This window comes from Pseudorasbora parva, chromosome 9 (genome assembly GCF_024679245.1).
Source record: "Pseudorasbora parva isolate DD20220531a chromosome 9, ASM2467924v1, whole genome shotgun sequence".
In the NCBI taxonomy this organism is placed as follows: domain Eukaryota; kingdom Metazoa; phylum Chordata; class Actinopteri; order Cypriniformes; family Gobionidae; genus Pseudorasbora; species Pseudorasbora parva.
This window is the reverse complement of record NC_090180.1, coordinates 14,594,882-14,612,729: the sequence shown is the minus strand read 5'-3', so window position 1 is coordinate 14,612,729 and position 17,848 is coordinate 14,594,882. Positions and strand designations below refer to the sequence as shown.

Genomic DNA, 17,848 nt, shown 5'->3' with positions numbered 1-17,848 from the left:
CAGGAAAGACATCAGTTGGATAGACCTACAACCAATTGGAGCAACGGAGCGACGCATAACATTAGTTGTCAAATGTCAACAGAATTCAACTGCACTGTGTTGCCAAGTCTGCGGGTTGTTTTCCATGTCTGCAGGTTGAAGCGACCTCAGTTATGTAATATATAGACCCATGAATGCGAAATTTAGCAGGCAACCTTGCCAAAATAACAAATTTTACCCCCCAAATGCCATTTTTTCCGGAGAAAAAAAATCTCCCTTGCTGGCAGATTCCTGGTACTAAATCATTGATGTACTCTGACAAATGTGACCCTGGACCACAAAACCAGTCATATGATTCATTAATTTGAATAGCGGAATAAATAAGCTTTCCATTGATGTATGGTTTGTTAGGATAGGACAATATCTGGCTGAGATCTGGAATCTGAGGGTGCAAAAAAATATATATTGAGAAAATTAAAGTTGTCCAAATAAAGTCCTCAGCGATGCACATTACTACTAATAATGCATTTTTATATACATATTTATGGTAGGACATTTACAATATATCTTCATGGAACAAAGCCTGGGAAAACCCAGACAACTTCCGGCAAATTTAGATTTGCTCTGCAAGTATTTTGGCAAAGAGCCCATTCAAGCCCATTTCTAATCAGAAACGTTGGGGCGGGCTTTACACGATGACGACAGCACAGCGTTGGGAAAGCAGATTTTATTACAAAGATGGATGCCGCCATGGAACATCACTCGTTCAAATCAGCTATCGTGTCTGTTTTAAGCGATTTAAACTTTTCCTTTTCTTTAGAACCCGAGCAAAGAACAACACTCGGCTCCCAGATGTGGATTACATCAGCTACTTTGATAAGGAGGATGGGGAGTGTGTTCATGTGCTAACACCACACATCAGCTCTGTCTCTGGCCTTTCTGTGCTTATTTCCTCAGACTAGATCTGGTAATCATGTAAAAAATTTAAATAATTGTAAATAAATAACTAGCGTAACTTTGCTCAAGTCTGTAAATGAAAAGACATCAGAAATGACTGAATTTGAATAAAGTTTGTGAGACTCAACAATATTATTTTATTTTCAAAATATTGCAAATCGTGTTCTTATCGCAATACAAATGCCTTACAATGGGGGCAAGTGCGATCAGGGCTTGATGTTTTCTGTTCAACCGTCAATCCGAGATGTCTCAGTCAGTCCTAGATACTACGAACCGTACGTATAATATGCCATAAAGTGTGTATCATAAACACGTGAAAAACTGTGTACCATATGCACACCAAAACTCATTTTAGCGTATACATTCCACAAGATTGCACACTTATTTATACTACTATTTATACGTATTTTCATGAGATCGGCTGTCTGCACAAATTTGAAAGGCGGGACATGTTTACTTCCATGCAATCCAGCTAAAATAGAGCTCTTGGCTGGATTTTGAGGGATCTCATTAATTCAGAAAAACAGAACAAAATATTTTTTTTTTCAAGAAAAAATTAAGTCATTAATTCAAAAAAAACGAACAAAAAATTATTCATGAAAAATTCTCATAATTCTGAGATAATTAAGTCATTAATTCAGAAAAACAGAGTAGATTTTTTTTTTCTCAAGTGAATGCAATAAGCTTCCGTAGACACCACCAGCTATTATCATATTTCTTTTACAACAACGGCAAAATGCGTCAGAAGCCATTGCAAAATCTTCCTCAAAATCACAAACAGAGAATTGCTGATTTGCAACTCAGTTACTACTGAGAATGGTCTGGTTTTAACCAGGCTACATGGAACATGATCTTTACTTAATATCTGACTTTTGGCATAAAAGTAAAAATGATAATTTTGACCTATGTAGTGTATTGTGGGCTATTGCCACACATATACTCATGCAACTTATGACTGGTGTCGTGGTCCAGGTTCACAAATATCGATTTGAGTGAATTCCTCAAGAGTGACAAGAAAACATTTCTAAACTGTTTTTATTTAAAACAAGATATGAGAAAACTTTTCTTTGACTAAGTGAATCCCATCAGGATTGCCTCCTGGTGGTGTTGAGCATGAAATCCCATTGCCTCCATCACACCGCAGCTTGGTGATATGAAACTTTACAGACACCGAGCACCCACAACCGTTGCTTTCTCTTACTGAACCCTCAACAAAAGGCGCACACAGCGGCATCAAATTTTCTCTGGACCGAGAAGCCGGCATGGAGCCAACTCAACCGGAGTTGATATTCCTCTTCGGGAAGAAAAAAGAAATTGCTTCTTTCTAGCTGAATATCTGCAAAGTGCAGCGAAGCACGTCACAGAATCAGTGCGCAGACCCCCACACTGTAATTTTTCTCTATTAGATCAGTTTGCAAACATTCATCCATATCGTACAATTGCTTCTCATGATGGAGCTGATCTAGATCTGTGTATATATTGCATAATAGTACCATTAGCAGACTAGAAGCAGGCCAATATTTCAGTCTGTTTCCCTAACACACCGCTTCCCACACACAGACCTCACGCAGCCGATCCTATAGGATAGCGCCTGGCATATGTGTCGCCTTGTTAGCCTGCCTTCTGCTCAGAGGTGGGAGTCTCTTGTATGATTTTAAATTCACCTGACAGCACATGAGAATCCACTGGCTTTGCCCAGGGCATGCCTTCCTAAAAGTCCAGTAACAATGACTATACACAGGGCACAACTGCCTGGAGGCCCAACCGCCCGTCATTAGCTTTCTCTGTGAGGAGCTGAAGTCACGCTGATAAGTTGAGTAGAAAGCGTGGAGGCTGAAACATTGATCAGATATAATGGGCCGGAGAGCGCTTCTAACCCTTCAGGTCTGCACTTAAGAGTTGTACTTCAATCATTTAGTCATCGCTGTTTCTCTGCATTCCCTTCCTCAATGGACTCCCTCTAAACCGCTGATTTTAATGGTCCTTTTAATCATGCGCAGCATAGATACAGTACCAACACATGCACTTAGCACATACAAAACGGCATCTAATGGAGACGGAAAAGACGCCACAGTTCCTTCTGCTCTACATTCAAACAACAAAACCCACAGCAGCAACGACGCAAGAAACGTACGCTTAAATAAACACAAACAACCTCTTTGAGCTCAAGTTAATGAGACATTTTTTCCGCTTATCTGCTTTCTTAATGGGTTGTTGTTTTCCGCGTGGCACTTTAGCCTCTGTTAAACGTACAGGCCTTTGCTTCCCTTAAAATTATCTCCTCAGAATTATTCTCGCTAGATGAATAAATTAGCCTAGTTTATTAAAATGCTTCAGAGAGCAGAAAAAAGAGGTCAGAACTGATAGGAATCTTCAGCTGGAGCCAAATGTGGCAATTTTCAGACAGGATATTAAAATAGTAATGGAAGTCTGCGTTTGTCAGATAGAGCCTGTTGGAGAACAAGAGATGAAAGGCGAAGATGGTGCTGATATTAATCAGGGGAAATAAAGGGCTCTCCTCTCTCTCCTTCATCTGGTACTAGGGCCACCAAGGCCAGAGTGATTTCCTCCGGAAGCTGTATGTATCTTACATTCACTTTACCCATAAAGCAGATGCTCGCAGAGTCTTAAAAAGGGCTTTCACGTGACAGCAATTTGAAGCGACAAAGTGATTGGAAGTCGTTTACTTTCAAAGGAAGCTGATTTGAGATGGCATAAGCGACAACCGCTGGCAACACAGCGGTTTATGTAAATGTACTTTATGTAAATGTGCAGTGATGGGATGTGGCAACTACCAATGGGAAACACAACTGGAACCAAACTACCAACCCACAACCCCGATTTAAAAACAACAACAACCAAACTATATTCAGGCACAATAGAAACGTGTTAGTTTGTTGGCGGCAAGTTGGAGGTAAACTCTGCAGAACGTTGGCCCCCTAGGAACAGGTTTGGACATCTTTCCACTTTATTGGGCTCAAACCCTCTATTTTTTGACTACCAACTCAGGTCCTTGTCCACTAAAAGCCACACCACCCGCAGCTCTGATCTCTTGCTACATCTGTCATTTCCTAATACCCTCTTCTATCTAATATCCACAACAGAATAAATCAACAGGATCCAAATGATACAGCGCAGAAGAGTGACAGTTGTAATTGTAAGGGACTCGCGCAGATTTATTGGAGATTCTTCATTGAAAGGTTGACCGGCCTCTCTAACGGCCACTTGCTTGGCTCTCATGGCACACTGGAATGGATCAATTAACTCAATCTTTCAGTTAAATTTAGACTGAGGGTGGTATGTGGGTTTCCAGTCTGGCCTTCTTTGAAAAGCAAATGCATTTAACCCACCCACGGACAAGTGCTTGCTGGTTTCCCAGCTTTTCAACTGAGGCCGGGGAGACAGATATGAGAGAGGCTTCTCAAGTTGCTCTGATTGAGACAAATGTCAGGATCCGATTGTGACACCATCTTGATATGAACATAAAATCAATGCGAAATCGAAATTTCAAGTATGTACTTTTATGTTTCCAATTTACGTTCCTATCTAATTGTGCATGATATATCAGAGCATAACCTTTTGTAGGCTACCGGTACTTTTGTAGGTAATTTGGCCCTTTATAAAACTTTACCAATAGTTAAAGTCAATTTGAAATGGAAATTTGCTTTCTTTTGTTTGATATTTACTATTTTAAATTAAAATGTCATAACTTTCATTATCTTTATGAAACTAGAGACTATGACACTGACTTAATTTAAAGGTCCCATTCTTTGCGATTCCATCTTTCAAACTTTAGTTAGTGTGTAATGTTGCTGTTAGAGCATAAATAATACCTGTAAAATTATAAAGCTCAAAGTTCAATGCCAAGCGAGATATTTTATTTAACAGAAGTTCCCTTCCAAAGCCTACAGCGAACGACCGGTTTGGACTACACCTCTGCACTTCCAGGTTTAATGACGCAACTAAAACCGTTTGTTGATGAACCCTCCGCCCACAAGAACACGCAAATTCGGGGATATAGGAAGCGTTGGAAGCGTTGTTTTTGTAGACTGTGTTTGTCGTCATGCCATTGAAACTCTGTTATTTTCATCCCGGAGTCAAATCACCTTTGTTTGGCCTTCCCACGGCCGATGTACGTAGAGATCAATGAAACTATGTGCAGCACATTTTGCTGAGGACTGCTTCCTCAATCTCAATCAGTTTAATGCCGGATTCGCAGAAAGATGATTCTTAAAAGATGACGCAGTTCCCTCTTTGTCTGGAGAAGGCGTTGTTTATGAGCCACAACCGGTAAGTGTATTTTATTATTTAAGTTGGTCTGTTTAACAGTTTATGTAACTCATGACACAAAGTGCAACGCTGTTTAGCTTTGTTAACTAATGTTAGATGGTAATTGAAACTAATCCGAAAAACTTAGCATATAAAAGTGTAGTAATTCATTCAGACACCATCGATTGTTGGTGTTTGTAATGATCAGTTTAAACTACTGAATAGACAGCTAACCATTCTGAAACATCCAGCAAAAGTCTTTCCTGAGCAGGTTGTAATCGATCCTCTTCGATATTCTCCGGGTCTGATTCCGACTCAAATTGATAAGGCAATATAGACATTTTTGCAATAACATCTCCCTGTTATGGTAAGAGGCGGGACCTTTCCGGGCAAAGTGTGCTAAGCTGCTTACCAATCACAGCGCGGGAAGCAATGGCCTAATCAGAACTTATGTATTTCTGAAGGAGGGACTTCATAGAACAAGGAAATCATCAGGCCGTTTTTAGGACAGAGGAAACAGCAGTATACAGATAAGTAAATTGTGTGAAAAATACTGTGTTTTTTTACACGTGAAACGTGAACTCATGTTATATTGCACACTGTAAACATAATCAAAGCTTCGAAAACACGCGAAGAATGGGACCTTTAAGATATGTCAGTGCAATCTGCGTTCAGATAACAACAACTCAAACATTTTATTCCGGGACTAGGCCTAAGCCTTGTCTGTGAAACTAGGGGTAAATGCTATAGATAACAGCAATAGTTTATGTATTAAAAATAATGGCAACAATTATAATTATTAAAAAGAAAATGTAACCATTGGGATTCTTCTGAGATGTTTGAGCATGAACATGACCTTCAAACAGTCTCCTTAAAAATGGCAGAGATCTTTCAGTCCAGTTCCATAAAAATATCACATTATAAAGAAAATAATTCAGTAAAAAAAGCTGCAATCAACAATGTTGTGACATACCAAACGAGAGTGGCCGTTGTGTAGGTAGCTAGTCTGTCTGCAACTCGCAAGTGATAATGTTAATTGGTGGCTTGTCCATTATGGTTTGGATTGGTTCAGTAATGCACACTAAGAGCAAATGAAAAACATTATGCATGGCCCTGCTCTCCTCTGATATGTTTTAGGAGCCCATCCATGCAGAAGCTCATGCTCTTAGAGCCAGAGAGTCTCTGAAGGTGGCAGAGAAACAGCACATATTAAAAATGAACAATTGGCAACCCCCAGAGGTACATAGATGTCTTGAGAAATCCGGGTCTTTTTGTCAAGACAAAAAAACACTACAAGCCATTTATCAAAGCAACTCGGCAACCACCCTGCCAAACCATTAGTGTTACACAATACACAATGGACTTTCATCACTTCTCCGACCTGTTTTCTCCCTTCTTCACTAGCTCTCCCTGGCCAGTTACATCCCAGAGAGCAAAGCAACAACACATTCCATCTCTCTCTCTCTCTCTCTCTCTCTCTCTCTCTCTCTCTCTCTCTCTCTCTCTGTCTTTTTTTTAGCTGAGTCAAGGAATAAAGAAAGATGTAGACATAAATGTAACTGGAGTCGTATAATACATCTTCAATGTCTAAGAGAAAATAGAGACAAAAGGTGAACGTAAACAGACTTGCATGGATCGTTGTGTCTGAGGAATCTGATATTTACAAATAGCGTTTCAGCATGTCTTGCTTTTTTTTTCTTCTGTGAAAATGACGGCGAATGAGTCACGTCTCGGGACAAACCATCACAGTTCGAGGTCAATGGTTCAGATGTTATGCTGGATGAAGGGAATTTTCTTTGCCAAAGCGGGAGAGACAAGTGCAGGTGTCCTTGTGTTGTGAGAGCAAAGAGTTCACCTGACAGATACTGTAAAAAAACAGTCTATTGTTTTTTTTTTTGTCACCAATAGAATCTAGAAAAAAAGGTTGAAAAAAACAGATGTGTCTTGTATGCTGTCAAAAACATTTAGAACCGTTGACCTTGTGACATTAAACAAAGTTTACAAGTTATGACTTCTTGAGGTGTTATAGACTATAGGCTCTGAACAGACAAAACATCAACAGCACCACAAGCCAAAGAGACAAAGGTCACGAAGACAACTTCAAGCTCTGAGCAAGGGATTTTATAGAATAAGTCATTTTGAAATGCAATGATATAAAAAATTCTGGGATTTTAGGATATGGGATTTTATGGTTTATAACAAATAAATGGCAGATATTAAAATTCTATACTATTTTGTATAAAATCTAAATCAGTTGTATTAAATACAAAAAAGTGAATTTAGGCATCACAACAATATAATTTACAATATAAGTACAATGTGAAAATTAATAAGAATAAAATTACACTTATTAGTACTATTGTAATACTTTTTGAAATTACATTAGTATAAAATATAAAATGTATATATTTTTTTATTAAATTAGTGTTAAATGAACTTATTCTTTATAAATGAATTATTTATAAATGAAATTATAAATAATGAAGAATAAAATGATCCAAACATAGCAGAAATGAGCATGCACAATTAATTATATAAATAATATAAATCATTTAACAACATTAGGCAATAAACAATGTATTTCCAATATATTGTGCATCCTTACAATGGCAACACTAAACACTTGCCATTTCTTGGAGGTAGATTGAGCGCTAATGCGTACGATGATACATTGGCATACTCATGCACTCCTTCACTTGACTATGTACTTATGCAAATGAGAAATAATCTTTTCAGTGCACCAGAAAACCCCAGTCACCTGCCCATTTACTAAAATCCATTAAAGCCCAAGGTGGTCCCTAAACGTCTCTTGTTACAGTCTTTATCCCACTATCTCGGTAAGGGGGAATGCTTACACAGGTAAATGAGAAACTCTTATTTGGGGGCAGGGAAAGTGCAGAAAAACACATCTACGCAAGTTAATTCTCAGCTAACAATTCAAGAGCAGCAGCATTTAAATGCCCCCAGTCTGATTCTCTTGTCGAAAAAGTGTCTACTTTAAGATATTCATGGATATCTAAATCCCTCCTAAGGATTACTATCTTTCCTCCATCTCAACGCACCCACGTTTCTTCAGGCAGTTTTAAATCTCCTTATATTAATGCACCATGAGCAAAACTGAAAAAATAAAAAAATATTAAAATTAAAAAAAAATTACAGAGTAACAAGGCAGTGCATATGTATTAATGTTAGGATTTACAAAGAGATCAATGCTTGAAAGGTCACCAATAGTGTGCGTCTATGAAATATTTAACAACAATTTACATAACACTGAAGGCTCAAAAAAAAGTTTCCATGTGGAATTAGATGTGTAGACATGAAAACACTGAAAACTGAAAGTTTCTGTTCCAAACCCTACTGAGTTGCCTACATAGACAGCATTTTTAAACATTAAACACATGATAACGGACCCGAAGGCTGTTCAAAAACAAGACAATTCAGTCTTGAACCCCCCCCCCCCCCAAAAAAAAAAACATTGTTATTGTCGACTAAAGAAAAAACTACTAAAAATCTTTATCAGCAACTGAATTAAAGCTTAAATCAAATAAAATATAACAATTTGATGAAAAACTTTGTACTAAACTAACTACTTAAGTACTAAAAATGCTAAAACGCTATACAGGAAAACAAAAGCTAATAAAAGCGATAGAAACATTAAATTAAAATGAAAGCTTTTATTGTTATATTTTCAGAATAAAATTAAAGAATACTATATTAGTATGTAAATAATAATAAAAGGGCACTGAAACCAATTCAGGATCATTAGATCCTTTCAAATATTTAAATATATTTTTCAAATAATTGAAATTAAACTATATTTTAAAAAAAAGATTTCCACACAATATTTGTGCATGTTTGCTTGCTTACTGTGTCGGATCAATAGCTTAACAACATACTAACTGCAAACTCAATTCTAATCAGTTCTGAGGTATATTTTCAAACACGTCACTTGAGAGTTCCGACTTTAGTTAGGATCACTAAGGTTTGGAACAGAGCCCGACTGAGCTATAACAAAGGCATCCAGCTTACTGTACAAACATTGAAGAATTAGCAGGTAGTACCTGTGCTTCTGGCAGAGCAACATCCATTATATTAGGCTGGCCGCGTGGCTCCCCGTTCTCCAGGCGGGAGTATATGACCTGGTATCCCCGGATCTGGCCGTGCTGCTTCCCAGAAAGAGGCGGCTTCCATGTCACACGAATAGCTGTGGAGTTCACAGCCTCCACTTCGACTTTCCGAGGTGGGGCTCCTGGCACTAAAAGGGGACAATTACATTTCAACTTTAAGAATTGTGTAAGAGCAGAGACACTCTAATAAGTGCAAATTAATTCGGGTTTAGCAGAGGAGAGGTATTCCAGGGAACATTTATCATACTGGTAAAAAAAACTAATGTGGCTTTAGTGTGAATAATATATTCACAACAATAGGGCTTGGGCACCGCGTTGCATTCTGGGACGTCGCGGCCATGTTGATGGCCTCGCGAATGTAAACATACAGCAAGTCGAATGAGGAGAAGCAGAGTTGGGAGAAAGAAAAAACATGTTAAAATCCTGAAAGGGATGTGGAATTTACCGGGATACGTTAAATAGGGAAGGCAGGGACCGCTATAGAGACAAAATCGGAACTATTAAAGTTTTGGATCCACATGCATTTCCAAAGAAAGAGCGGAGCACCGACGACGACGAAAACTTTATTTTGTTGGTCCCCAACAGACATTCTACTGACTATAAGTAACTTTGCAACTACAATTCAACTTATTCTACTAACCCGAACCCCAACACATATAACCATACATACCTACAGTTAATACTCTAATTAGTGTTAGTTGACATGCTGTTGAAAACGTACATAGGTAGTAGAATGTTTAAAGTGGACAATCGAAATAAAGTCTAACCGAAACGTATATATTATTATTATTTTTATTATATAAGAAATTGCTCTGCCTCCGTTTTTATTTGTTATTGCAATGTTATTGTTTACTATATTTATAATTTGCACTTCCTCCATTTCTGTATCTTTTGTTGTTATTTTATAGATACCTATTTATTTGCTTATATAGTATTGAAATAATTTTTTTTTTTTAAAGTGTATTTATTATTGTTATATAAAGTGCACTCCGTTATATAAAGTGCAACAACTTGCACTCCGTTTTCTGTGTTCATTTTTTATTTGTAACCTTTTACCTTGAAGCATTCCACATTTCTGTGTTCTCAGGTTGCACTACTTGCAAATAAACACTAAAAAAACATCTGATTGTGTGGCAATTCTTGCTTTTTGCACATCGTACTGTTATTACTTCTTGTCCGTGGTTGCGCCTCCAAGCATGAAAGCGGTGGAAAGTTAATCCATTTTCGACATTTCCCATGGTGATTATGTGTTGCGCTGTTACACCCCAAAATGCAGCAACGGTTTACCATAGTTGAAATAACGCCAAAATAATCAAATTAAGACACACGACTGAGAGGGAGTACGTCTATAAACAGTGCACAGTAGTCCGAGTAGTAGTAAAGGATGCCATCAACATGGCCGCCACGCCAAGTAATGACGTCATGACGCCCAAGCCCTATTCAAGGATGCAGAATAAAGTGCCAAAATTCTGATAAAAATAAGAGCTGCTAGAAGAATAGCAGGAGGTGATGAAGGACACTTAATGTTCTGATGAGGAAGTGCTGAAATGCTGTTAGACTGATATGCTTGACATGAATGAATTTACAGATGGGAATGATGTGAAAAGACGATGACGTGATTAGGGAAACTCAAGACATAACTGTAGATGTAGACATGACCCCAGGACCAATATATAGGGATGTGACAATAGACACACATGGCAGAGGGGAGGAGAATGAGAGGAACAAAGAATATGAAGGAGGAAATGGGAAAAAGATAAGTTACATTCATGAAGAAACTAGTGGACAAAGATATACTGCTGGTCTAAAGTTTGAAATAATTAGGATTTTTTTGGGATAGAAGTCTCTCAGTGCTCAACAAGGCTGCATTCATTTGAAGAAAAATATGAGAAAACAGTAATACTGTCTATTAATCATTCAGAAATCATTTTTATATGCTGATTTTGTGCTCAAGAAACATTTATCAATGTTGAAAACATTTTGGTATGGAAACCACACTGCGATGAAATGAATTCAATTTATACTTTTACTCAGCAAGGACACATTCAATGAATCAGTTGTAACAGCGAATACATGTATAATGTTAAAAAAGATTTCTATTTCATATAAATGCTGTTCTTTTGAATTTTCCATTCATCATTCAAGATTACTGAAAAATATTTACCACAGCTTCCACAAAAATATAAAGCTGAAAAATGTTTTCAACATGCATTGTAATAAGAACAGCTATTTTAAATTGTAACATTATTTCACAATATTACTGTACTGTACTGTATTTTAATCAAATAAATGCAGCATTGGTGAGTATGACTTAGAAATGACTAATTATTAAAAAAATTGGACCGGTAGTGTAACTGCACTTCTTGATTACTAAAGGCTGCAACATACTCCGCAAGAACAGAGAAAAAAGTTCTCGCTCCCAGGGCTGCGAGAACAAAATGACGTCATTTGTTCTCGCAGCTCAGGTTTGGGAGTTCTCGCAGCTTGTTCTCGACACATCACCTGAGCAGGAATTTTTTTCTTGTGGGTGTCCGAGATCTATTGTGTGATTGGTGATACATTTAAAGTGGGTGTGGTTAATGTGGAGAAACGCAGATGATCAGCACCTGCTTTTCTCGTGAAGTATCAATGCAGTGGCCAGAACGAACTTTGTTCTTGCCGCTTCGAGAAAACGAACAAATGTCTTTGTTCTTGCAGAGTATGTTCCAAGCTTTAGGAAGGTGTGATGGGCAAAAACTATAGAGGAGGGTGCTTGCGTATGCATGCAGGACAAGCCTCGCATGCCCTGGGGAGCAGAGCAAATTTTGTTATTTAGGCTGCGTTTACACTGCAAGTCTTAATGTTTTGAGCGTATCTGATTTTCTGTCTGTTTACATTCACTTTAGACTTGACTGGTATCCTATATCTGTTTACAATTAATCCCTTCTCAAAATGATTCTGTTGGTGATTCAATTCAATTCACATTTATTTGTATAGCGCTTTTCACAATACATGTCGTTTCAAAGCAGCTTCACAGAAAATGCATGCGTCTACATTACAATTTAAAGTGGTTTGTTATCAGAGGAGAATGTCTTTGTTATGTATTTCAGAAAAGTTCATATACAAAGCACACAGTTAGCTAACAATGTATTATTAATCAATATAAAAATAAATTAATGTCCAGACAATGGGGTATGTGAAATAAGAACACATGTTGTTAAAGATGGCTTTACTATGCGAAATGGTTGACCTTTGAGTTTTGAATGGCCATATTATTTATATAATTTACTTCAGGTGGCCATGATTACTTGCCAGCATATATAAGTTAAAAGCTGTCGTGGGTGTTTTAAGACCATACAATAATAAAATTAAAAATCAGATTTTTTTTTTTTTTTTGTGTCAGTGTAAACGCAACCTTAGAGACAACATGCATGTTGTCTTGTAGAGGACCATGCAGTGAGCACATCCGGTCTTATACTGCTCTCCTACATTTTTAAGAGCTTCTTTCTTTAGACTAAACTTATCAAAAGCACTCAGGGATTGCCTGAAGTCACACATGTTAAAGCCTGTACCATGTGCGTACATACAGCACACGTTAAACTTGCTGAAGCACAACAGAGTAAGGGCAGACAGTGAGTAATAGTGAGTAACTGCTTTGAGGACTGCTGCCTGCGACTGCATGTCTAGGTCAGGGGCTTTTAAATTGTTACTTCCAAAATACAACAATTCCATTGCAATTTATTGTATTAAATATAATTTTTATTGTATAGCCATGAAGATCCTTTATACTTAGTGAGGAAATAATAAACACGATATAATAGCATATAAAACATGTTATTTAAATTACTGGCTTTCATTTAATAATTGTACTGAAGACAAAAATAATATTTTTATGTTGAAAAATATATAAAAATATATACTACCATTCAACAGTCTTTAAGAAGTCTCTAATGCTCAACAAAGCTTTTATTTGAAAAACAATTATAAACAATTATATAAAACAATTATATTGTGAAATATAATGGCAATTTACAAATAAAAGTTTCTACTTTAATACTTTTAAAAATGTAATTTATTCTTGTTATACAAAGCTGGATTCTCAGCATCATTACTTCAGTCTTCTGTGTCACAGAAAACATTTTAATATGACAATTTCCTGCTCAAGAAATATTTATTATTAATCATCTTTAAAATAAAGTTGTGCTGCTTAATATTTTTTGTGTAAACTGTGCTTTTTTCAGGGTTTTTTTTATAAATAGAAAAGGTCAAAAGAACAACATTTATTTAGTGTTATTAATAGATATCATTTGTGAAATTATAAATGTTTTTAGGGTCACTTGTTATCAGTTTAATGTGTCCTTGCTGAAAAAACAAACAAACTGTGGAAGTGTATGTATAGTTGATATAAATAAAAATATATATCAAAAACATATGCACATTTACAGTGAGGAAAATAAGTATTTGAGCACCATGCTACTTATTTTCCTCACTGTAGCTTGTAATTCAAATTGCTAAAATACATTTTGTTATTGTTTATTTGAAATGCATTATCCTCTAAATTTCTTGCAGCACTCCGGGGTCCCTGATACCCATTTTAAACCCCCCTGGTCTAGACAACCTGGGAAGCTGTGTCTGTTTTTTGATTAAAGTGTAGGACAATTAGAGCATCCTTCAATGATAAGATGACTCTAGATGAGCTATGAACCATGGCTAGTGGTCCACTGATTTTATGGCGCATTAAGAGGATGTCTTTATGATATTGCTCCCTCCTCACTTATTTAGTTGTTCTAATTATAATTCAGATGAAATGCTCAATCTACAGAGTTCAGTCACCGTTACTGTTAGGGAGAAGGCTCAGCTTTTAGGTCCAGGTTTGTTCAAGGTTAGAGAATCTGATTAAAGATCTGTTCATGCCACACCATTTAATTAGAAAAGTTTGACAAGCAAGGAAGTCACAAACAGACTGTGGAATCTAAAGCAAATGTCACCGATGACCCTGAATAGAAATAATTGTTAGTCATGATTAAAGGAACAGAACAGAAAGATAGCAGCCACCAGTAGCCCAGCATTAGTAGTTGTCCATGTAGAAGACTTCAGACCTACCGTCCTCATTGGTACGTATACGCACAGCTGTGCTCTCTGGGCCAGGGCCCACATCGGTGTGCGCTCTCACCCACACTTGATACTCCGTCCACTTCTCTAGCCCATCCAGCACATAGCTGGAAGCCTCCGCTCCGATGTCCTTCACCTCATGGCGCTCTGAGTCTTCACTGTTCACCGCCTGGTAGCTGACTGTGTAGCGTACGATAGCGCCATGGCGACTAGCGGCAGGCGGCGCCACCCAACTCACCTTGATGCTGGTGGAGCTCAGACTGAACAGGTGCACGTCTTGAGGGGGGGCTGAGGGGGCTGCAGGTGGGGGCAAGGCAATGGGGAGGGCATCAAGCAAAATGAAACAACTCAAAACAAGCTCGCTTCTGGACTGAGAGGTTGTCAAAATAACTGAGGACATCTTAATATCAAATTGGCACTAGAAACTAATTGTGTGTTTTCAGAGCCATTTAGGTTTAAAAGTATTTTTTTTCCCCTCGCTTTGATTGCATAAGCGGAAATCTGCAAATGATGCTACGCCACAGTCAGGGTGGTATATTAACTCAACACCACTGACTGTGGCTGGCGAATGTCAAATTTTACTAGCCACGCACTTGATAAACAGAGGCATAAAAAGGTAACATAGTATGGAGACATTAAATCCTAATAACTTTTTTTTTGTGTGTATGCTAAGGTTAGTGTCCTGTCTTTTCTGAAAATGCTAAAATAATATTTATATATACGATATATATATATATATATATATATATATATATATATATATATATATATATATATTAAATAATACAGTAAAAACAGTAAAATATATATAAATATATATATATTTACTGTATTATTTAATATATATATATATATATATATCGTATATATATATATATATATATATATATCGTATATATATATATATATATATATATATATATATATATATATATATATATATATATATATATATATATATATATATATATATATATATATATATTACTGTTTTTACTGTATTATTTAAATATCTTACAGATCTCAAATTTTGAATGGTAGCGTGTATAACGGCCAGTCAAATGTACCTCACCAGCAAGAGTTTGCTGTTATAACAATACAATCGAAAACTGACCTGCAATTGTGAAAAATACCCTCATTTGGCTGATGACGTCTGTCAAGTTTGCACTCTGGTCTTAGCGATCAGTAAGTCTTCACCCGTTTACTGTCTTTCTCTGTTTGGGTGTTGACAGGCAGGGGAAAGGCCATCGGTTTGTGTTTTAACAGGCGTTCACACATTCTCAGTCTGCCTATTGGCTGGGATACAACAGCCCCCCGTTTGTCAGAGATCCAAGTGTCAGTGAGTGTGGCAGCTGACGCGTCCGAGAGCGTACTCAACCATCCTGCCTACGCTAAAGCATACTGCTAGCATCTTTTGGCAGGCTCTGTGCCACTTCTGAGTGTCTGAGATAAGAGCAGCACCAGCACGGCATATTAAATTATGTCTGTGACGGATAGAGATCAGGTGAGCTACCAAATTAAATGTTCTTGTTCAACACAACACAGTCCAGAGGCATAAAAAAAAATCACTACAACAGCACAACAACAATTTACAATGATCAAAAAAACTAAAGGGCATCTGTTCATGCATCTCTACAGCATATGATGAACATTAATGCGTAGTAAAAAACAAAACAAAACAATAAGTGACTAAAGAAGAAAGGAGAGATGGCTAAAGAAGGAGGAAGAAGAATGTACGTTGGGATATTTTAACATGCTTGCATTTCTTTGTTAACAACCAGAGCAGAGAACAGGAGAGGCAGTTTGGTGATGTTACACCGTTCTTGGCGCCCACGGTGGGATTGAGTGTGAGGCGCCTCTCATCAGGCAGTCCTTAATCTGAAAACAGTGGGAGAGCCACTACAAATGTCTGATGCTGCAGTAGGTGACAAAAATACTGTAGCTGAAGCTGAACATGTTGACAGATTGTATTTTTTTTTCTCCTGAGGTCTTGATAAAAAAATAAAATAAAAAAAACTCAAAGAGATCAAAGGGTCTTTTTGAGTCCTGGAGGAGGTGATAGACAGGTCTCTAGCAGAACATTTGGCTGTGAGAGACTCAAGGGGAAAGGGATTACTCTGACATGACTGTAAATCTTGTAATATATACTCTCTGAATATTGTCTTTTGATATGTGAGTGCAAGTTAGAAAGGTTGGGTTATACACAAGCAGAGGTGAGAGTCAGCGTTAAATTTAGCACAAATGCAGTGTTTCATCTTTTCTCAAGCAGGCTTCACTGCTCTGGCTTTTAACATTGCAGCAATAACAAATCACATTAATAGCCTATAAGCCAAAATAATGATGACAAAGGCACAAGCAGACACCAAACGTACCTTTCGCCCTTGTCAATGAATTAAGGTATTCCCTGGCTTAGGGGTGTAAGATAATTAATTGTGGACACTGTAGACAAAGGCTTGAGAAAGGAGAGGAAAAGAGGTCCTCTGGTTTGCCCACAGGGACAAGTTTAGGTTAGTTGATGTGATAAAGAGGAATAAAAGACGATAAAAAGCGGGCACTCACTTGACTGGGCGGTCTTGGCTTCGATGGGCTGAGTGAAGACCCCAATCCCATTTTCAGAGCAGGCCGCCAGGGAGAATTTATACAGAGTGTCCGGCTTCAGACCTTCAACAGCGTATGAGCCGGCAGGGTCGAAGGTTACGTGGATCTGAAGAGGAAACATAAAAAAACACTAACATCTGTGTGTCCTTCACTTGGCCTGATCCACGGGTTTAGTCAGTTTTCTAAATGTACATTATTGTGAACCCATACATGCATGTTTTTTTACCCTGCGATTTTTTATTCAAATATAACTCAATACTCTTCTTCAATCAGTGAGAGGAATCATGGATATTGATTTAGTTTTGCCTGTATATGTTTTTTTTTTACTCTCAGAGTAACCGTAGCCATTGATTTGCATTATATAAATCACCAAGGACTACAAGCTAAAAATCATCTATACTGTTCAAATGAAGAAAAAAAAGACACCTACATCTTGGGTGGCCTGAGGGTGAGGAAATTACCTAATTATTTTTTTTATTTTTGGGTGAACTATCTCTTGCTCTCAGCTCTGCCTCCATCCAATTAACATATGATTAACAGAAACCCAGTTCCCCAAACTACAGTTTTTCTTTCTTTTTCACTTAAATGTACACCATAATATAGTTTTTATTTTGTTTTAATCTACCACATTAATTATAAACTTCTCCTAGTATGGTGCTAAGCACACTAACTGCAGTCCACTTATGTGTGTTGCCTTCACACACCAGATCTAATCATAGTATGAGAGAGATTTTGAGTGAATAACGCGGTTACATTTCTGTTTCCTTAAAGTGGGAATTTTTCATTGTTAAACCAAAAAATGTTTTGTGTCATTATTTATTAGATTT

At 37.3% G+C, this 17,848-nt stretch overlaps 1 protein-coding gene across 9 annotated transcripts in view; it reads right to left on the bottom strand.

Moving 5' to 3' along the window:
• The window catches only part of ptprfb (protein tyrosine phosphatase receptor type Fb), a 262,848-nt gene that overhangs the window by 65,232 nt on the left and 179,768 nt on the right, over positions 1-17,848 (bottom strand). For 5 of the 9 annotated variants that reach the window (XM_067454042.1, XM_067454046.1, XM_067454045.1 and 2 more), the window contains 3 exons: positions 16,983-17,127; positions 14,415-14,720; positions 9,267-9,460 (listed from right to left, as the gene is read on the bottom strand). In XM_067454042.1, coding sequence (XP_067310143.1) covers positions 9,267-9,460; positions 14,415-14,720; positions 16,983-17,127 — 645 coding nt within the window. The remainder of the gene's footprint in view (positions 1-9,266; positions 9,461-14,414; positions 14,721-16,982; positions 17,128-17,848) is intronic. The other 4 variants (XM_067454048.1, XM_067454050.1, XM_067454049.1 and 1 more) reach the window with 1 other exon arrangement.